The sequence below is a fragment of the Dendrobates tinctorius genome, unplaced genomic scaffold (genome assembly GCF_039654945.1).
Source record: "Dendrobates tinctorius isolate UK_male_01 unplaced genomic scaffold, ASM3965494v1 ptg000032l, whole genome shotgun sequence".
NCBI classification, from domain to species: Eukaryota; Metazoa; Chordata; class Amphibia; order Anura; family Dendrobatidae; genus Dendrobates; species Dendrobates tinctorius.
This window is the reverse complement of record NW_027361700.1, coordinates 27,527,189-27,549,147: the sequence shown is the minus strand read 5'-3', so window position 1 is coordinate 27,549,147 and position 21,959 is coordinate 27,527,189. Positions and strand designations below refer to the sequence as shown.

Below are 21,959 nucleotides of genomic sequence, written 5' to 3'. Positions count from 1 at the left end.
CAGTGCTTGGGCTACTGGCCCTGTTATGACAGAATGTCCTTTAACTCCTCCCTTGAGCACAAAATGAATGATTATGCCCTGATGCTGGCCACTGTCAGGATGTTCTTTGTGGGTGAAGTTAGCACCCTGCGCTTCCATTTCGATGGTAAAGGAAGCTGTCACAGTGTCGCCCATGTAATTATTACAGCAGTTTGCGTATCCTGTATATGTGATATATGTACATCAGCACTAGTGTCTCCTATGTGAAAGAGACTGGTGCGTGTACAGCACATAGCAGGCACAGAGACTGGTATATCTGTGTGTCTCCTGTGTGATATTTATATATACACCGCTCCTAGCATCTCTTATGCATTGTATATCAGTCCCACTCCCAACATTTACTTTGTGATGTATATATATCAGCCCCAGTGTCTCATATGTTATGAATATATACCATTCCCAGCATCTGCTATGTAATATATATATACAGCAGTCTCTGTATCCCCTATGTGATGTACATACACCAGTTTAAGTGCATCCTATTCGATATATACAGCCATGTCAGTATATCCTATGTGAAGTAAATGCATCAGCCTCAATGACTCCTATGTGATGTATATACAACAGTCTATGTGTCTCCTATGTGATATATACAGCAGTCTCAGTGTAACCTATTTGATGTATACTGCAGTGTCTCAGTGTATCCTATGTGATGTATATAGAGGAGTCTCAGTCTCTCGTATGTGATGTATATACATCAGTCTCAGAGCGTCCTATGTGATGTATAAACAGCAATATCAGTGTATCCTATGTGATGTATATACAGAAATCTCAGTGTCTTCTATGTGATGTATACAGGAGTATCAGTGTATCCTATATGATGAATACTGTAGACCTTCTGCTGCTTAAGTCCTATAAACATTATCTGAGGCGACATGTAGTGTAATGTACATCTGTATTCAGTATAACTCACTGCAGCGAGCAGTTTTTAAAGAAACGTATAATCGACTGCACTCCAGACCAACATGAACTTGGAAAAGTAATTGTAAGTAGTAGTAAGATCATCCATATCACCTACCACCACACACCTCACCAAAGAGAAGCACTTCCAGCCATCACAATAGAGGTGCGTTAATTAAATGTTTGACAAAATATAACAGGTTAATTATTAAGTTGATATTTTATTCACAATTCCCAAATGATGTTCCTGAGAATAGTGAATGTATAGCTTCATTAATTCCCTGTCCTTGACCATCAGTATCCTTTCACAGCCCCAGGCAATATATATTGTACATCAGTTGCCTTGTCCCATCCTTAGATGTCCATCAGAATGACTGCCACAGATGACCCATCTCATCATCATACAGTGTTCCAGCTAAAGATTCTCCTGTCCAAAACTTTGCTTCTTCGTTGTGTCTGGCACCATGGAGAGCCTGGAACTCTCTTTGTCCTTTGGTTAAAGGAGTGCTGAATTTAGATATTAAAATATCTTCTGAGCTCAGAGTCTAGACATTTGTCTTGGATTGAAAACTCATAGCGCGACCAAATAGGTGGAGCATAGTTGAATGTATTAGTTTGATGATGTCATAGTCTTTTAGAAAACTACAGATCGAAACAATTGAAATTTTACAGTGCATTGTGTGCAGCTCAACTCTGGTACATCTAAAAAAATCATACACTAAGAGGTACCTGATACATTCCAGACATTTCATCTGCCATCAGTATTTCATGTATATCATCTGGCCAGAACTTTGAATAGATAAAACCCTACAGAAAAACTATAGTTTCCAGCATTTCCTAACTGGCGTTGCTGAAAGCGACATTATGAAGACCTCCATGTCCAATCTGAAAGCTATGTAGGATTTGCTATGTTTCAGGGCTGTGGTCTCGAGCTGTTGCATAACTACAACTCCCAACATGTATAATTAAGCTGTCAGTATATTTTGGAATAGAACTGGAGAAGTAAATGGGTTATTCTGCGCTGCCGTGGAGAAAAAACAAAGGATGCCAATCCAATTTCAGGTGGTTTTATTCGTCAACACATTTCAAAGTATATAACTTCTTCATCAGGACAAACCAAGATTAATGAAGAAGTCATATACTTTGAAATGCATTGATGAATAAAACCACCTGAAATTGTCTCCTCTCCAGTTTCTCTTGGTGGATATTTTGAGAGTTATAGTTTAGCTACAGTGCCGCAATTTGGAAACAACCTAGATCTAATTTGAGTTTGGGTTGTAGCACAAAATTTGTAGAGACTGATGTCCTGTGTATAAACCTATGGCAGTGATCTCTATCCTGTGACTCTTAGATGTTGCACAATTACAATTCTCAGCATGTACCAGTAAGCAGCGTCTGTATAGATATGCTGAGAAAAGTAGTTCTGCAACAGCTGGAACGACGTGTCCTGGAGACCACTGCCCTCAGGAAAATGAAGTAATCATAAGGAGTAAAAACCAGAAGGAAATTAGTAAGATAGCATAACAGGAAAAGTATTCTCATTAAACTTAGATCTCACTCCACCTCTATTCTATTGTAATACACCAGGAATGCCCCGGGCGTGTTTCAGAGAGGGATGATGGTTACATCTGTTGTTTTTGAACAGGTGGGCACAGCACGCTCGGCAGGTAGACCGTAAAAAAAAGTGTTTAGATGTGAAAGGAGGAATGTGCACAAAGAACACCCAGGGACCCACCCACTCTCTCCATATAAAGGTGACACATGACAGGAGAGAACTCAGCCTCTTGCATTCTTCCGACACCAAGGTGATACTGCTGTGGTACTAAGTCCTCCTGTCTTTTCATCCACATCATTGTTGCTCCTCATCACTACAAGATGTCCTACTCTAGCGGTTATCAGCTTAAAACATCAAGCCAAAAAGTCCAAAGCAGTAGTCGAGGTAGTAGCTATGGAGGATTCAGCAGTTCATCTTTGTCTGGTGCTGGCTTTGGTGGAGGATTGTCATCTCAAAGTGCTAAGATTAGTTTTTCCAGCTCTGGCTTTGGTGGAAGTGATGGTCTTCTACTTGGTGGCGAGAAGCAGACCATGCAAAACCTGAACGATCGTCTGGCTTCCTATCTGGATAAAGTGAGAGCTTTGGAATTGGCTAATTCTGAACTGGAGAAGAAAATTAGGGAATGGTACGAGAAACATAATTCTGCCAACAACACCCAATCCCGAGATTACACCAAATACTTCCAGGTCATCGAAGATCTCAAAAACAAGGCAAGTTATTACTATGTATTATAGTGTGTAAATATGCTACTATTTAGTTATAATGAATGTAGATGTTTTATGCATTTTAATAAGTACATTTAAAAAATTAGACTGGCGGTATACTTTCAATAATATAATATAGTGGGTAACCTCGATCCCCTCTTACAACACATGCATGCTCAACTTGGCCAAACTTGCATGTATGGTCAATAAATAGAGAAAAGTAAGTTACTCATTGAAATAATAAAGTATCAGGAGTGAGGAGATTTAATGTGCTGATCCTTTTTTCCCCTGAGAGTCCAAATTAACATTTGGCAAACAGATGGTTGGCCAATAGAGCCGAAATCTTTTGGTTTGGGTAACCTAAGGGTCCCGTTACATTTAGCGATGCACCAGCGACCTTGACAACGATACGACCCGTCAGGATCGCTGGTGCATTGCTAAATGGTCGCTAGTGAGCCCCCACACAGGCAGATCTCACTAGCAATGCAGCAGCGGTCGGCTGTCGTTACTTACATGTCAGGCGCGGCGATGAAGACGTCCTCCCGCTTGTGTCCACGCATCGCTCGCCGGCGCCAGCAGGAAGCCCAGCAGGAAGCCGACGACGAGAAATGGCCCAGGACGTTCTCGTGCGATCAGCGATAGCCAAGGGGGAGCCGGTCGGAGGTAAGTGTCACATATAGCGATATCGCTAGCAAAATTGCTGCTGCGTCACGAAATCGGTGACGCTTTAGCGATATTGCTAGCGATATCGCTATGTGTGAAGCCCCCTTTAGTCTAATGTTAATAGCCATCTTTACCGGCAGAACTTTCTAAATCCTCAGATGTATCAGCTACCAGAAAGTCAAATTAAGAAAAGTCTGTTCTGCATTCAACACGGTACCTTCATGATGGATACAGTTTAAACTGCTTACATGGAGCTTATGCCCCAAGGCTCTTTATAAATGAGATACCTTCTCCTTATGGAGACATCTATAATATAAACCTAAGACAAGAAGAAAATAATAGAACAACTCCTTATACCCTATTTTTTTTCTTTTCATGGATTATGTAAAGCAAATGGATTATAATTGTAGACCTAACAAACATGCAAGATGATCAGAAGAGAAGGGATGAGCGCAATTAAGAAGATCTTAGCTGGGAAAAGTTGATAGACCCATAGCAACGCCCTTAATTCTTTTTAATTTTTCCCATCTTGGGTAGTTCCAATATTTATATTTCTATACATTTCCAGGTTCCCTATCGCAAATAATGTGAAAGATAAAATGGTTTATACTTTTTATTATTATTGCTCCAAATGAACAGTAGATAGATCCTCATTATTTTAGATTTTAGAAGTTATTTAAAACCATGTTAAAACAAAATGATAATTGTTAAATTTCTGGGCAGCATGATAGTTCGCACTTGTGATTTGGGTCTCACCAAAGACAACATGAGAATGCATGTTCTGTCTGTGCTAGTGTGGGTGACAGCATCACACGCATGTTTTACCTGTAGTTAGTTTTCTTCCAGTAAAACATTATGAAATAATGCATTTTATATATTGCCTTTTAATTAGGGTTTAGCTAAATCAAATGTCTTCTGAGTTTCTTTGCTTTTGACATTAATCCCACCTGTCACATCCCGAAGATCTTTTAATAATGTGCTTTACATTTGGATCTGAATAAAATATAATTATCATCTCAGTTACATTATACAAGGTAATAAATAAGACAAAAATAACTCAAAACCTATTAATTAAATGCGTATATCAGTGTATATATTTCTACAATTAATATCAAGAAGTCTAACCAAATACATTTCAGCTACTTAATGGCCAATAGACACATTCAAGTAACCACATAACAGATCCTTTTTGTCTAACAGATCATCATTGGAAGTACAGACAATGCCCGTATTGTCCTCCAGATTGACAATGCCAGGTTGGCAGCTGATGACTTCAGAATGAAGTGAGTATAATTATAATAGTATGCTATAAATCTATTATGATAGTAGGTAACGTGGAAGATTAGAGTAGTGTATAATTTGGAGCAATATATTAATGACTAACAATTATTTTATATAAATATTTTTTTATTGTTATTTTTTAGGTCTTAGTAAACACTAAAACTAGCCAAACAATCCTAATACACGTCTATTGGCTTATCTAGCTTATTTTCTAGGCATTACAGATATCAGGCCAATAACAGAAGATCTAAGCTGGACCTAGATCATAACAAATGGTGCAAGGGGCACACACCTTGGGGTCTCCATTTATGGGTGGAGCCTCTGCTACCTACCTTCTTTTTTTTTTGGTAGTATCCACTTACGCCATTGACAGCTTCCCTGATAACTGTTCGGTAAACTTTTGAATAAAAAGTTGCGATTTTTAATTCATAATTGCGTAATTTATATTCAACATCTGAACATTATTATCATCAGGTATGAGAATGAGTTGGCTCTACGCCAGAGTGTGGAAACTGATATCAATGGTCTTCGACGTGTGCTGGATGAACTGACCCTCTCAAGATCTGATCTTGAGCTTCAGCTTGAGTCCCTAACTGAAGAGCTTGCATTCCTCAAGAAGAACCACCAAGAGGTAAAAAATTATTTACATACATCTAACAGATATTTTATCAATGAAACTTGCAATGGCAGGTGTAATCAATTCAAATGTGTTTCATCTTCATAGGAGATGAGTTCCCTTAAGGGTAGCACTGGTCAAGTGAATGTTGAGATGGATGCTGCTCCAGGTGTAGATCTCACCAAAATTCTGAATGACATGAGATCAGAGTATGAAGTTCTTGCTGAGAAGAACCGCAAAGAAGCCGAGGACTGGTTCCTTAAGAAGGTAGACCTTATTTTGTAGAATTATTTATTTCAATTCTACCATGCATCTAAATTGGATGTTTTTAAAAAAAATCGTGCTTGATTTGTTATTACAGAGCAGTGAACTGAAAAAAGAAATCTCCACTGGAGTTCAAGAGGTTCAGACAAGCCGATCAGAGATTTCAGACCTTAAACGCACACTACAAAGTCTTGAAATTGAACTTCAGGCTCAGATTTCAATGGTAAGCTAATAATAATGTACTCGTAACAATTGTGATTATTTTGTAATGCAATATTCAAAAAAATATAGATTTTGTATTTCATTATTTCCATTCTTAAATCTCATTTCTCCTAGAAAAACGCTCTTGAAGGAACCTTAGCAGAGACAGAAGGTCGCTACTGCATGCAGCTTAACCAACTACAGATCCAGATCAGCCACATTGAAGAACAGATGCAACAGGTCAGAGGTGATATGGAAAGACAGAAAGGAGAGTATCTGCGGCTTTTGGACATCAAGACCAGGCTAGAGATGGAGATTGAGACCTATAGAAGACTACTGGAAGGAGAATTAGGGTAAGAACAATACATAACCCACAGACAAATATTAGGGGATAAATGGTGAAAGAGACAACAGCAGAATAGATGAAAATGTGAAAATACTGTAATGCATCTTTGAAATGATCACCCAAAATTAGACAAAAAAAATGATCTTCTCAAAGGTTAAGTCGGTTAAAAGTGAATTCAAATGCCATCACAAACTCTGTTCCAAATCAGAAATGGTACTTTTTGTATAGGCTTCACTGTACTGGATGAACAAACATGCAATTTTTATATTCACAGGTCCATACAGGTACAGCAGACCAAGTCACAAGCATCATCAGTGAACTCCAAAAAAGGTCAGTGTCATTTTTGTCAAAAAAATTATTCTTCAAGATAAAAAGATACAGTAAAGCTTCTATGTTCCACGTGGAGAGAGAAGATTCTGACCCTGTTGTTCCATCCGTTTTGTAATTGGGTAGTAGGAACCTGGAAGGACTCTCTAAAGGAAATGTCTTGATAGATATCCATTACCCCTTTCAAGAATTCGCTGAAGGGCCAAAAAAAAGTTTGTGAAAGTTAAAACAATTACCTTTTTATCACCCATCAGAATAACTGAGTGATCAGCCTTCACTTTTTTGGCTGCATTGGAATGGTTCTATATACAGTATATCAAGGCCAAATAACAGTGAGTGACACAAAATTTAGGAAAGACTTGCATGTGTGCCACTAAATATTGGCTTAGATGTTGGCATCATAAAGTGACAGAGAAGAAATGTTATATAAGAATTATAATTAGAATTTCCTTTAGTCTATTTTAGTTTCTATAAAGTACAATATAAATTCCATGTATTGTGCACTAATAATTGCTTGTATCAAATATTATAGATCCTACCAAAACGAGGAAGGTGAAGACAATAGTTGAAGATGTTATTGATGGGAGAGTGGTGGCCACTCAAGTGAATGAAGTTGAAGAAAAGATGGAGTAATGACAGCGTTGAATGATAAAACAGACACAACCTTCTAAAATATACAAAAATATCTGATTTATTACAGTTCTGCTATTTGCATGTTTGGTGTACTATAACATTGGTTTTTGTGAAAGTGATTACTTGAAGCTGCTGGGACATAATGTTTGAAAAATCTATATTACGGCCCATCAATCATCAGCAATAGTAATGGTGACCCCCAATGTAGTAGATGTAGGTGGTGTTAGTGCAACTTCTACACTCCCTAATTACTTAGTAGCACTCTATGTGTGATGTATTTTTATTGGAGCCATTCTTGTCCTATGACTGTGTCTAGAATCAGCTATTGAACGACAATGAAAATATGAAGTACTTGGAAAGTTAGCTGTGGATGTAAGAAATAGTGTAATGATGAAGATGATGTGTCTGTGATCATTTGACTCAATAAAGCATTATATAAACTTATGTGTCAATCTTCTTATAGTACCAGGACAAATAAAATAAAGCCTTACACTAGTTAATAGGATGTCAGGGATCATACAGTCGCCAATCTTTAGGTATCTCTCCCTTCTGGACACCAAAGGGGTCCTAGTCCCAAATCAATGGAGTCACTGTGCCAAGATGTAACTTTCTGACTTGAGATACTCTGGCTCCCTTGATAAATATAGTACCTGTATGTATACATGAGCTTAGACATCTTCTACATTGTTTCTACAATTAAATGAAGTGTAATTATAACAAATGTGTCTGAGATTGAGGAGTGTAACTTGGGTAGGAGTATAAAAGTTAATCACTGCTTTCAATAACGTTTGCTCCAGGAAGGTGAGGAAATCAAAATTTCTATACAGGTAGAAGTCATTCATTCATGTATTAAAGAGAACCTGTAATTTCAGCAAACACTACTTACTGTAGATATAGCAGTAATCTGGTGAAAAATATCATTTGAATCATTAATTTAAATTATTTAAATAATAATAATTAATTATAATTATTAATAATAATAACAATTATTATTTAAATAATTTAAATCACTAATATCATTTAAATTACCCCGGCACATTAATTGACAGCATGGTCTGCAGTATATGTGGGCAGAGTCAGCTGTCAATCAATATGGTGCGGAGTTATTACAGCACATTCATTGCGCCACCCCAATAACTGAAAGCAAGCAGCTGCAAGGAGAGTAAAGCCCCCGTTACACACAGCGAGATTGCTAGCAATATTGCTGAAACGTCACTGGTTTTGTGATGCAGCAGTGATATCGCTAGCGATATCGCTATGTCTGATACTTACCTGTGACCGGCTCCCCCGCTGGTTATTGCTGATTGCGCAAGAAGGTCCTGGGCCATTTCTCGTCATCAGCTTCCTGCTGGGCTTCCTGTGGCGCCGACGAGCGACGCGTGGACGCGGGCGGGAGGACGTCAGGATCGCCGCGTCTGACAGGTAAGTAGCGACCCCCGACCCCTGCGATGTCGCTGGTGAGATCTGCCTGTGTGGCAGCTCACTAGAGACCACTTAGCGATGCACCAGTGATCCATATCATTGTCGGGATCGCTGGTACATCGCTTAGGCTAGTTTCACATTTGCGCTTTATAGCGCAGCGACGGCCTGCGCATGGCCGCCGCTAAGCCCCACCCCCTGCCGGCTCCCTGCCCGCCCCATCCGCTCATCACCGCCTACTAGCGCACATGGGCGCTTGCGATCTGCGCACCCTATCTCTAACCTTCAAAAGTGCGCAGCGCACGGCAAAATCCTGCTAGCGCACGGCCAGCGCACGATCTGCGCACCCTATGTGTCGTGTCCGTCTGCGGACTGGCCTGAAGCCAGACAACACCCCGAGAAACACTGATACCCTTTACCCCTATACAGGGATCTGGATTTATAGCAGAGCCCAGGAGGCGCTGTCTGAATAGGAGCAGTGGCCAGAGCAGGACGGTCGCCAGAAAGGTGTTCCAATACAGGACAAAAATGTAGTGATATCCGGGTCTAAACCAGACGGGCAGCAAGGTACAAAAACAGTAGACAGTAGCAGAGTCAGATTCAGGCCAAGGTCAGAGTCATAAAACAGGAGGGCAGCTGAGGTACAGAATCGTTAGGCAGAAGCAGAGTCAGAAGTCCAGGCCAAGGTCAGAGTCATAAACCAGGAGGGCAGCAGAGGTATAGAATCGTTAGGCAGAAGCAGAGTCAGAAGTCCAGGCCAAGGTCAGAGTCATAAACCAGGAGGGCAGAAGAGGTACAGAATCGTTAGGCAGAAACAGAGTCAGAAGTCCAGGCCAAGGTCAGAGTCATAAACCAGGAGGGCAGCAGAGGTACAGAATCGTTAGGCAGAAGCAGAGTCAGAAGTCCAGGCCAAGGTCAGAGTCATAAACCAGGAGGGCAGCAGAGGTACAGAATCGTTAGGCAGAAGCAGAGTCAGAAGTCCAGGCCAAGGTCAGAGTCAGTCAACTATAGAAATTCACACAGTAACACGCAGGGGAACCAAGAATATATCCGGCGGCTTGCAAGCCCAGTCCCAAGGTATTTGAGGGATCAGGTCATCCCTCACAGGCTCCCGGGCTGATGATGTCATCAGGACCGCCCCCAGGACCAGACCTGATGACGATGCACCAACCCCTTCATGACTGACAGAGGAGCGGAGTCTGTGTCCACTAGACGCCGGCGCAGAAGCCATTTCACTGTTGCCGCCATCACTCGTGCGCGAGCCACGGCGCCTCCTAGTGGCTGAGGGCGGAACAGCAGGCTGTTGTGAGTTCATTTTCCCCTTCATTACTGAGGCCCGAGGAACTCCCTCTTCTGGTAAAGAAAGGTAGTGAGCCTGATTATCAAACACCTGAGGCTGATGATGATGACTGGCTGAGTGGAGTTACGGACTGGATATAAGGCTGCCGTCGCCATTCTGCCCTGCGGGTGATTTCTCTGTGGGATCCTTGGAGACCAGTCTGAATTCCTGCTCCTCTAAAGCTAAGTTTGCTGCTCGGCCTTTTGCTTTTGTGCTTTGACTTTGTTTTGCTTTGTTTTTCTGGATTTCTGCCATTCCCTGCTGGGGTGTGCTGAATTCATTTAGCTCTGTCTTCTGAAAATACCTGAGTGCTGATTTAGTTTTTGAAGCCTAGCTGCTTCAGGGCCTTTTTCATATCAGCTTGTTGGCTTATGTCTTTGATAGGGTTTTGGCAGTTTGCAGACAGCAGCCTTCCTGTCCTTTCCTATCTAGATAGTTGCGGGCCCCGTCTTTGCTCAGTCTATCTTTCTGTCTGTGTTAGTATTTTCATCTTGCTTCACCGTCATTATATGTTGGGGGCTGCCTATTGCTTTGGGGTCTGCTCTGGGGCAGTTTAGATTTCCCCTTTCTTTCTTTAGGCCTATGTAATTCTCCGGCTGTGATCGAGGGGTCTAGGGCTTCGTAGGAACCCCCCACGGCTACTGCTAGTTGTGTTGATAGGTTCAGGGGTCTGCAATCTGATAGTTGCCAACTTCTCTGGTTTTCTGGACTTAGCTTGTATTTCTGCTTTTGCCTCCTACGGTGACTCATTCATAACAGAATCACCCGCCATACCGCAGATTCTAGGGTACTCAATAGCAGGAAAGAATTATTAAAAAAAAAAAAAAAAGTGTCTATTTTTTCCTCTATATCTCTGAGGCCGTAGGGGGAATTTTTTTTTCTCTCAATGGAGATAAAGCAATTGTCTGATCGTGTGGAGCAGCTCGCTGCGGAAGTGCGGGGAATTTCCGCCTACCTTGCTCATTCACATGCTGCTGATCCAAAGATTCCTACACCTGATGTATTTTTTGGGGATCGGTCTAAATTTTTGAATTTCAAAAATAATTGTAAATTATTTTTTGCCTTGAAGCCTAACTCGTCAGGGAGCTCCGCACAGCAGGTTAAAATTGTCATCTCTTTGCTGCGTGGCGATCCCCAGGATTGGGCGTTTTCTTTGAAACCAGATGATCCTATTCTGACTAATGTGAGCGCATTCTTTCAAGCTTTGGGGTTGTTGTATGATGAACCTAATGCCATTGATCAGGCTGAAAAGACCCTGCTGGCATTGAGCCAGGGTCGTGATTCTGCTGAATTGTACTGTCAAAAATTCCGAAAGTGGGCAGTACTTACTACCTGGAATGATAATGCCTTGGCTGCTCTCTTTCGGAAGGGTTTGTCAGAAGCCGTAAAAGATACTATGGTGGGATTTCCTGTTCCCTCTGGTCTTGACGATTCTATGTCACTAGCCATTCAGGTTGATCGGCGTTTGCGCGAACGCAAAGCTGCACGAAGGGTGTTGCCACCTCTTGAACAAATGTCTGAACCTATGCAATGTGATAGAGTTTTTTCCAGAGAGCAGCGTCAGGAGTTCAGAAGGCGTAATAAGTTGTGTTTTTTTTTGTGGAGATGCCTCGCATATTATTTCTGTCTGTCCTATACGAGAGAAACGCTTTGCACACACGTTTTCTGTTGGGGGTGTTCAACCTAAGTTTCTTCTGGCTATTACTCTGATCTGCTCCCTGTCCACATTTTCCGCCAAGGCTTTTGTGGATTCGGGAGCAGCCCTAAACCTAATGGACTTGGATTTTGCTAAACGTTGTGGGTTTCGGATGACACCTCTGCAGACGCCTATCCCTTTGAGGGGGATTGATGCTACTCCTTTGGCTAAAAATAAACCCCAGTTTTGGACCCAGGTGGTAATGCGGGTCGCCCCAGACCATCAAGAAAATTGAAGATTTTTGGTGTTGCATAATCTGCATGATACTATTGTTCTGGGGTTTCCCTGGTTACAGATTCATAATCCAGTTTTGGATTGGAAATCTGTGTCTGTGGTGAGTTGGGGTTGTCGGCGTGTGTCATGTCCCACGACTTGGGAAATCATTTAATATTTGCATTACTTGTGTTGTATCCTTGTTGCTAGGCAGAAGTTTGCCTTTCCCTGTATTTTGTCCCAACTCTCTCCCTGTAGTCCTGTGATGTATGTTTGTTCCCTCCCTTATTCTCCATTTTGTGATCGTCCCTCCATCTGTATGCATCTTCTTACATGTCCTCTGAAGAATATTCCTTTTTACCTGCTGCTTTCATCATAATACAAGAATTTCAGTTAAAGCATCCCTCTTTTCCTGGAGTCTTCTTACATGAGATTGTGGCTGAGTTAAGCTGTCTGATTAATCGATATGAACGTGAGTACAGGTCGATACGGAAAGGGCCCAGAAAGAGAGATCTATCCAGGCACCATACGTTCTACATATCCATGAGTCAGAATAGTAAAAAGGAATAACCTGCCTTCAGAGACAGTAACTCAAGGTCTGTGCTGAATCTCAGTGGAAAAGGACAGTTCCAGCCAGACCCCAGCGTGCATAGAAGCCACACACTGCAGCTGAACAGAGAGGAATATAACTCCCATCATTACGCAAGACCCTTCAGCTGCTCCAGCATTAGATACAAAGTATCAACTCTGTGCAGAGTCTCTGTGTATTTCCTTGAACAGTGAGAAGTATAACCCTCATCATCCACTCTTCCTGCCTGCAATCTAATCATGTCTGAAGCAAGGAATACAATGTCCCTACCAGACTTACAAGCACAGGAAAGAGACCCAGACCCCCATCCACCATCTAGCGAAAGGGGAAAACGTACAGTCAAACCCACATGGAAAGTCATGGAGAATTTAGAGACTGCAAAATGTGAATTATATAGTGATGTGTAGAGTTGAGCGACTTTTGGTTTTTTAGGGTCGCGTTTCGTTTAGTGAAACCCGACTTTTCCAAAAGTCGGGTCGAGCAAGATCGTCCGATTATAGGGAAAAGTCGGGGTCGTCCCGAAACACGAAACCCAATGTAAGTCAATGGGGAATAAAAGTCGGCAGTGAGAGGAGGACAGGAAACACACCTACAGTGTCCATTTGAATGCCAAAAGCATCAATTCTTCTTACTTAAGCTTGTCAACCTTAATTAACTTCATAATACAAGTTACGCACTGAAAAATGGGGATTATTTGGCTACAGACTGTGGGGGGGGAGGGCTGGCTCCAGGTTTTCATGTGCCCTGGGCGAAAGAGCGCCCCTTTAACACATACCACAACTCATCATGCTCCGATACGGCAGAGAAATAGCGGTATAGTACAATGAAAAATACTTCACTTTTTACATCTCATGACGAGGCCCATCTATTTCTCCATACAGAATCATTGGTCCCATATAATGTTTGAAACAGTATATGATGAGCTCCACATAATGCTACAGTATATGTTGGTCCCCATGGATGAAGCTCCACTGTCTTATGGGCCCAAATAATGCTCTAAACATAATGGGCCCCATTTCTAATGCTCTAGTGTATAATGGGCCCTGTAAATGCTGCTCCAGTGTCTGATGTCCACCTTTGGAATGTTCCAGTGTATGGTGGGCCCCATCTGTCATTCTCCAGAGTATAGTGTTCCCCAAAAATTGCTGTCCCAACATTGAAAACAATCAAATAAGTCTCCTCGCTAGGGAATCCCTGTACTTGTCTGGACTCCTCGTCGTCCCCATCTTCCATCTCACATCTCACTGCACAGTATTTCAACTTTGCAAGTGCTGTGATCCTGAGCAAGCAGGGGGGGCCCACTCGTTGGCGACGGCACTGGCACAGGGCCCCTAATAGTACGGTGGTGTGTCTGATGGCGGGTGGGCCGAACCTGCACTTTCATCTGCAGCTTCCTCTTTGTCACCGTGTAAGATGGAACTGTATAAGGGAAGGGTAACCTGAGTTTCATAAGGGTCAGATTCAGGCCGTGTAGCGTGCGAGGGGAATGTAGTGGTCTGGGTCAATGTACCAGCAGATTCATCGAGCAGTGGCTGGGCATCAGTGCACTTGTGTCGCCCCCAGGAGTACGGTCGCCACAGTGGCATTACCTTCTTCCTAGGGAGTGTGATGTCATGCTTGGGAGCAACGAAGGATCTCTCTAGCAGGTTAACTGATTGGGCGGCGTTATTCCCACGAGTCATGACCCTCCAAACAGCGTTCATGAAGGCAAAGTGTTTGTTTTACTTGGGCAGTATGGTTGCAAAGCTGAACCTTAAAGGAATGTCCAGAAGGGCACCACCAGGAGTGGAGCCTACGGTTAAATTCGACTCCACCTGGGAAACCTCAACCATGCCAGCTACAGAACAGATGCACACATTGCAAGCTTAATTCCGTTAACGAACGAGACTACGTCATGCCCCGCGGTCCGAGTCTGGCTTACTAGAGGGACACGTGAGGCTCTGGCACATGAGATTGGCCAATAACTGGTGTGTCATGCCCTTACATGTCCGTGGCTGCATGTGCGCTACATTGAAAAGGCCAGCGTTTGTCGCTTACAGGTGCAGATAACCCGCTGAACAACGTTAGTGATGGGGATCACTGATTACAATTATTACCAGCGAACAATGATTTCCCAGTAAGTGCAGGTCAACCGCAGTTCCGGAATTAGGCCTAACCGTCATTCCTGAAAAAATGAAAAACTTACGTGTGCAAACCACAGGTGCTGTAGCTTGCTTAACAGCTCGCCAGCCGTTCTCACGCCCAGTATGGATTACACGTGATTGCACAAAGGTGAGAAAGGGTACCGTATCCCCAGATAACATGTATGGATAGCGTACACATTCAAAATATATGTCTATACATCAGGAGGCAGGCTCAGACGGTGTTAGGCCCAGTATGGATTGCACGTGATTGCACAAAGGTTAGAAAGGGTACCGTATCCCCAGATAACATGTATGGATAGCGTACACATTCAAAATATATGTCTATACATCAGGAGGCAGGCTCAGACGGTGTTAGGCCCAGTATGGATTGCACGTGATTGCACAAAGGTTAGAAAGGGTACCGTATCCCCAGATAACATGTATGGATAGCGTACACATTCAAAATATATGTCTATACATCAGGAGGCAGGAAGACGGTGTTAGGCCCAGTATGGATTGCACGTGATTGCACAAAGGTTAGAAAGGGTACCGTTTCCCCGGATAACATGTATGGATAGCGTACACATTCAAAATATATGTCTATACATCAGGAGACAGGCTCAGACGGTGTTAGGCCCAGTATGGATTGCACGTGATTGCACAAAGGTTAGAAAGGGTACCGTATCCCCAGATAACATGTATGGATAGCGTACACATTCAAAATATATGTCTATACATCAGGAGGCAGGCTCAAACGGTGTCAGGCACAGTATGGATTTGACGGCCCAGACTACACAGCGGAGGAGCAGGGAGAGGTAAAGATTGCAAATGCTGGGGCCCTGCCCAAGCAAGGGGGGCCCACTCGTGGGCGTCGGTACTGGCACTGGGCCCCTCATAGTACGGCGGTGTGTCTGACGGCGGGTGTGCACCACCACCGTCAGAGACACTTGATTGCACTATGAAGGACCCTGTGCCAGTGCCCGCGCCCAAGAGTCGGCCTACCCACCTGTCCAGGGCAACGGCACTCGCACGGTGTCGTGCGCTAGGTGGTGACCCCGGCCATGGGGGGGGAGGCAGCACAGTTAGGGAGTTTTAGAAAGTGGCATATGTTGATGTTGGACATTCAGCTGATGCAAAAGGTGAAATAGGTCAAGTCCCAGGAAGAGGTGGACCAAAGCAAGCCATTTTTCTGTCACCCTATGTGTCATCAGGGGAAGGTGGGACAAAATCCTTGGAAACCCATGCGTGGTTCATTTTAATGAAGGTTAGATCATCCACATTTTGGGTTGACAGACGGGTCCTTTTTTCTGTCAGGATTGATCCAGCTGCACTGAAGACTCTTTCCGATAGCACACTTGCAGCTGGGCAAGCGAGCTCCTGTAAGGCATATTGTGCCAATTCAGGCCAGGTGTCCAGTTTAGCGGCCCAATAGTCAAAGGGGAATGACCTGTGTGGGAGAACATCGATATGGGAGGAAAAGTAGTTTGTAACCATAGTTGACAACTGCTGTCTCCTGTCACTTTCCATCGATGCAGTATTACCAGTTGTGTGAGCGGTACTTGAAAAATCAGTCCACAACATTGTCATGAAACCCCTGTCTCCAACGCCACTTCTGCTGTGTGCACCACGAACACCTCTGCCAAGCTGCCCCCGGCCCGTACGGCTCGTGTGAGAACCATCACCGCTGCTGTGTGCTGGGAATGCATCAAGCAACCGATTTACCAGAGTTGCTTGTTTATTAGCCAATATTAGGTCAAGGTTCTCCTGTGGCATGATGTTTTGTAATTTGCCTTTATAGCGTGGATCCAGGATGCTGGCCAACCAGTAGTCGTCATCGTTCATCATTTTAGCAATGCGTGGGTCCCTTTTTAGGATCTGCAAGGCATAATCTGACATGTGGGCCAATGTTCCCGGTGTCAATGATGCACTGCGAGTGCTGGTTGGAGGAGCACTTTCTGGCAAATCCACATCCCTCCAGTCACGCACAAACCCTGTACCAGACCTTGCCACGCCAACATTTTCACTTGCCCCACGAGATGCATCCTCCTCCCCTAAATAATCATCCCCATCATCCTCCTCCTCTTCTTCCTCCACCTCGTCCAGGAGAGGTCCCTGAGCAGACAATGGCTGAATGTTATCAAGGATTCCCTCCTCCTCTTCCTCCTCATCAACATTGGCTGCAGACGCCTGCTCCTTAAGGTGTGTCAAAGTTTGCATGAGCAGACGCATAAGTGGGATGCTCATGCTTAGGATGGCGTCGTCTGCGCTTACCAGCCGTGTGCATTCCTCAAAACACTGAAGGACTTTACAGAGGTCTTTCAGCTTCGACCACTGCACACCTGTCAACTCCATGTCTGCTCTCAAAGTGCCTGGCCGTGTATCCTCCCACAAATGCATTATGGCCTGCCTCTGCTCGCACAGCCGCTCCACCATGTGCAGGGTGGAGTTCCACCTTGTTGCAATGTCGATAATGAGGCGGTGGTTGGGAAGGTGGAGCAATCGCTGCAGCTTCTGCATACGAACGGAGTGTACAGGCGACCAGCGGATGTGCGCGCACAGTCTTCACACCTTCTGGAACAGGGCTGTTAACTCCGGATAATTTTTGAGGAAGCACTGCACCACCAGGTTCAAGGTGTGAGCCAAGCAAGGTATATGGCTGAGTTTTGAAAGGGCTATGGCTGCCACAAAATTACGGCCGTTATCACTAACTACCTTGCCTGCCTCAAGATGTACATTGCCCAGCCATGACTCAGTTTGTCGCTTCAAGTACTCGGCCAGCACCTCGGCGGTGTGTCTGTTGCCCAAACACATCATCTGCAACACAGCCTGCTGACGCTTTCCACTAGCTGCTCGATAGGGGGACACATCGTGTGCAACAGTGGCAGCTGCAGATGGAGTGCTCGTACGACTGCGCTATGTGGACGAGCTTTCGCTTCTGGAGGAGGAGGAGGAGGAGGGTCGAACGCCTACAGCCAACTGTTTCCTATACCGTGGGCTAGGCAGCACTGTCCCACCACCGCTGTCCCCTGTGGACCCTGCATCCACCACATTAACCCAGTGCGCAGTGATGGACACGTAACGGCCCTGGCCATGCCGACTGGACCATGCATCAGTTGTGAGGTGCACCTTTCCGCTCACTGACTGCTTGAGTGCATGGACAATGCGGTCTTTCACATGATGGTGGAGGGCTGGGATGGCTTTGCGAGAGAAGAAGTGGCGACTGGGTAGGTCATAGTGTGGTACTGCATAGGCCATGAGTTCGCGGAAAGCTGTGCTTTCCACCAACCGAAAGGGCATCATCTCAAACGAGATTAGTTTGGCAATGTGGGCGTTCAAACCCAGTGTACGCGGATGAGAGACTGAGTACTTTCTTGACCTACTCATAGTGTCTGGGAGGGTGAGCTGGACTTGAGAGCTGCATATGGTGGAAGTAGCGGTGGACAGGGCGGACTGAGAGAGGGTTGATGATGGTGATGGAGTTGGTGTTCTTTCTGATGGCCTAGAATCAGTCTTTCGTTGATATAACAGTGGGATTCCCTGACTGCTGTGGCCTTGCAACGACACCTCAACATTTGCTGCTGTGCTAACCGGTGGGCTTACAGTGGGGGAAACAATGTAGCATTGCTGACTACCTTCGTTGTGATTAGTTGCACATGTGGCACTTGAGGTTTGGTGTTGTGTCCACGCTTGCAAGTGCATGCTGGTTAAATGTCTAAGCATGCAACTGGTATTCAAATTTTTCAGATTTTTCCCTCAGCTAAAGGTCTTTGCGCACTTCTTACAGATAACCTTGGCCTGATCATGAGGATTTTGGTCAAAAAAGTGCCACACTGCACTCTTCCTACTTTGGCAGACATTTTGCGGCCTAGCACGCTGTGATCTTTTGACCCTCTGGACAAGCTGTCCAGCAACTCTTTTGATGTTTGGAACCTGTCTTTGGAGTGCTCCGGGCCTGCCAGATAACAGCTGTTGCGATGTCGATGTCTGCTGTGGATGCTCCTCATCTGAGCTATTGGAAGCAGCACCCTCTTCCCCCAATGGATGCCAATCTGGGTCAACAACTGGGTCATCCATCACCTCCTCTTCTATGTCATGTGCACCTTCCTCTGTGTCACCGTGTATGGTGGTATAGTGTGCGGGAAGGGGCACCTGAGTCTCATCAGGGTCAGAATCTGGCTCTGTACACTGCGAGGACAATGTAGTGCTCTGAGTGAATGTACCAGCAGAATCATCCATCAGCGGCTGTGCATCAGTGCACTCCATGTCAGATTCATCTTGGCCTGGGTAATTCACCATTTGACTTGATAATCCAGGCATGGTATGTGAAAACAGCTCCATGGAGTAATCAGTAGTATGGCCTGCGTCATCCTTCAATCTTGGTTGGGGTGAAGGACACAAGGAAAGGTGTGGTTCATGAACATGAGCCTCCAATGACGACTCAGTGCTTTTACTTTTTACAACTGAAGAAGAGGAGGCGATAGAGCTGGAGGCTGAGTCAGCAATGTAAGACAAAACTTTTTCCTGATGCTCTGGCTTTAAAAGCGGTTTGCCAACTCCTAGAAAACTAAGCGTTCGAGGCCTTATGTAGCCAGACGATGACGCAGGCTCAACACCTCCTGCATTCGGTCCTATTTTGCTCTTGCCACTACCATCAGATCCACCACCAACACCATCATTGCCAGCTGCCAACCCCCGCCCAATTCCACGGCCTCTTCCACCAGCCTTCCTCATTTTTGGTAGAAATGTAGACAAAATCCAACAAACTATATAGTAATGTAAAACAAGGTACAAGGTGTCTATAGGACAGGGGAGATTTTGAATTTCTGCAGACACTTGTGGACACTGGACACTTTTGGATTGTGTGAGGCCCACTGATATCTGAGCGCTATGTCACAGGCTCGATGGAACAGCTGTGACAAAAGTGACGAGAGGATAAGGCCTCTTTCACACATCAGGTTTTCGCCGTCAGGCGCGATCCGGCGCTTTTGACAGAAACCGGATCCGGCGAAATGCAATGCCGGATCCGGTTTCCCCCCCATTGACTTGCATTTGCGCCGGATGGCCATGCGTTTCATCCGGTTTTCGCCGGATCCGGCAATGTGTCGCGATCCGGCGTCTGGAAAAAACGGCTACTGTAACGTTTTTTGTCTCCGGCGAAAAAGCCGGACACGCCGGATCCGGCGCGTCCGTTTTTTTCACACAATGAAAGCCTATGAGCGCCGCAATGCGCCTGATCCGGCGAAAGCCGGATCCGGTGGCCGGATCCGGTTTTTTTGGTCTGAGCATGCTCAGTAGCTCTGCCCACAAGACATATATAAAAGCAAGAGAGTGGGACCCACAGCCACACCCAACATGCCACCCAAGAAAGCAACCAAGCGCAGCAGGAGAAGGCAGGAGACCACTGCAGCACCATCAGCACCACCACCACCCCAAATGGAGCAGCAAATGGAACATGCTGAGGAGGGGAGTCCAGCAGCAGATGAGAGACGGTAATTATCAAATCCCCCATTCCTCCAAACTAGGGCCATGGAATATCAAGATATTCATTGGCCCTTTGTTTCTCTTTATTCAACAGCCGCCCAAGAGATGCAGCAGCAGCAGCAGAAATGGCATCACTGGCAGCAGCAACAGCAGCAGCAATACCCACAGCCATGGAGTCTGGCCATCAACAGGACAGCACATCTTCTTCTGGGAGCCCTCCCTCGCATCGTCAGCGTTTGACGGTAAGTTTTTATTTCCAAAATCCATCATCTCTGTAATATATGTCTATTCATTGCCTTTTATTTCAAAACAGGAATCACAAGATAAAGAGGAGCTCCCAGAAGAAGAAGGAAGGGGTGGACAGGCACCTGGAGTGGGCTCACAATTGGTAAGTTTTTTGCATCAAACGCAGAAACACAACATCACACTACACACAACACATAGAAAACAATGTTCTGCAGACCACACACAGCAAACAAATGCCTACATCCAAAGACCTAACTTTTTTTGTTTTCTTCTCTAGTCTTCCCAATCTGGTGCTCGGCCAAGAGGTCCTCGCAGTGCCTCCCAGGGTCGTCGGCGACAGCAACGCGGCGGTCACCAGCGTGTATGTATAAATATTTTTGCTTTGTTTTTTTGCACTTTTTTTTTCATTTCTTTTGTGGAGGCTAATTATGTTATTTTTGTCTTTTTCTTTAACAGCCTTCACAGCGTGCTCCCGACTCTGACGGTGAGGATGGAGGACTCGATGTGGACCACCTCATCGATCTCGTCAGAGAAAGGGAGCCGCTCTGGAATATGGCTGACCGCCGCCACGCTGACCTTATCGTTACCCGACGACTCTGGGAGGAAATCTGTTCGCTCCTTGTGGGCCGCTGGGAGGACCTCGATGTTCGGGCCCAGATTAAAGAGCGTAAGTATATACAGTACCGGTTGCTTGATGTAAACCAGTGTTTCCCGAACTCCAGTCCTCGTGGTCCCCACGGATCATGTGTTCAGGATTTCTATTTACTATGGAAATCCTGAAAACATGACCCCTGGGGACCATGAGGACTGGAGTTTGTGAAACACTGATGTTGTATACTAACCACTCCTTTCTCGTTTCAGGGAACAGAATTGTGAATCGGTGGCGGTCTGTGAGGGATCGTTTCAAGAAGGAGTTCAATAAAGAGATGCGGGCCCCGAGTGGATCTGGAGGACGCAGGAGCAAGTACAAGTACGCACAAGCCCTGTCGTTCCTCCGGGAAACAATGGTCACTAGAAGGTAAATATTACACACCACATGTGAAAAAAAATGTTAGATGTAACTTTTTTTTTTCAGCCAGGGCCATACCATGTCAGTATTTTAATTGTTTTTTTTTCTCTTTATTCCACAGCACGGTGAGCAGCACTCGGGAGCCTGCACGATTGGACCCTTCTGAGGCGATCCCTGAGGAGACCGGCACCGAGGGACACTTCGACCGCCCCGGTACATCTGCACCTTCCCAGCCTTCCCACACATTCGACCCATCTGTCCCATCCACCAGCACAGGAGCATCGTGGCCGCCTACATTACATGAAGCTGCTGGTG

At 44.9% G+C, this 21,959-nt stretch overlaps 1 protein-coding gene across 1 annotated transcript; it reads left to right on the top strand.

The window, feature by feature from the left end:
* The first annotated feature begins 2,692 nt into the window (after positions 1-2,692).
* LOC141086530 (keratin, type I cytoskeletal 12-like) lies at positions 2,693-7,969 on the top strand. Its single transcript, XM_073572667.1, has 8 exons — positions 2,693-3,204; positions 5,062-5,144; positions 5,617-5,773; positions 5,867-6,025; positions 6,120-6,245; positions 6,359-6,576; positions 6,844-6,899; positions 7,429-7,969. The coding sequence occupies exons 1-8, from the start codon at positions 2,815-2,817 to the stop codon at positions 7,527-7,529; spliced, it is 1,290 nt and encodes a 429-aa protein (XP_073428768.1). The 5' UTR covers positions 2,693-2,814; the 3' UTR covers positions 7,530-7,969.
* Positions 7,970-21,959: the final 13,990 nt, after the last annotated feature.

Coding starts and splice junctions, on each gene's coding strand:
- LOC141086530 (XM_073572667.1), top strand. CDS start 2,815: ATGTCCTACTCTAGCGGTTATCAGCTTAAAACATCAAGCCAAAAAGTC. Junction 5,774..5,866: donor TCAAGAAGAACCACCAAGAG/GTAAAAAATTAT, acceptor TCATCTTCATAG/GAGATGAGTTCCCTTAAGGG. Junction 6,246..6,358: donor TTCAGGCTCAGATTTCAATG/GTAAGCTAATAA, acceptor CATTTCTCCTAG/AAAAACGCTCTTGAAGGAAC.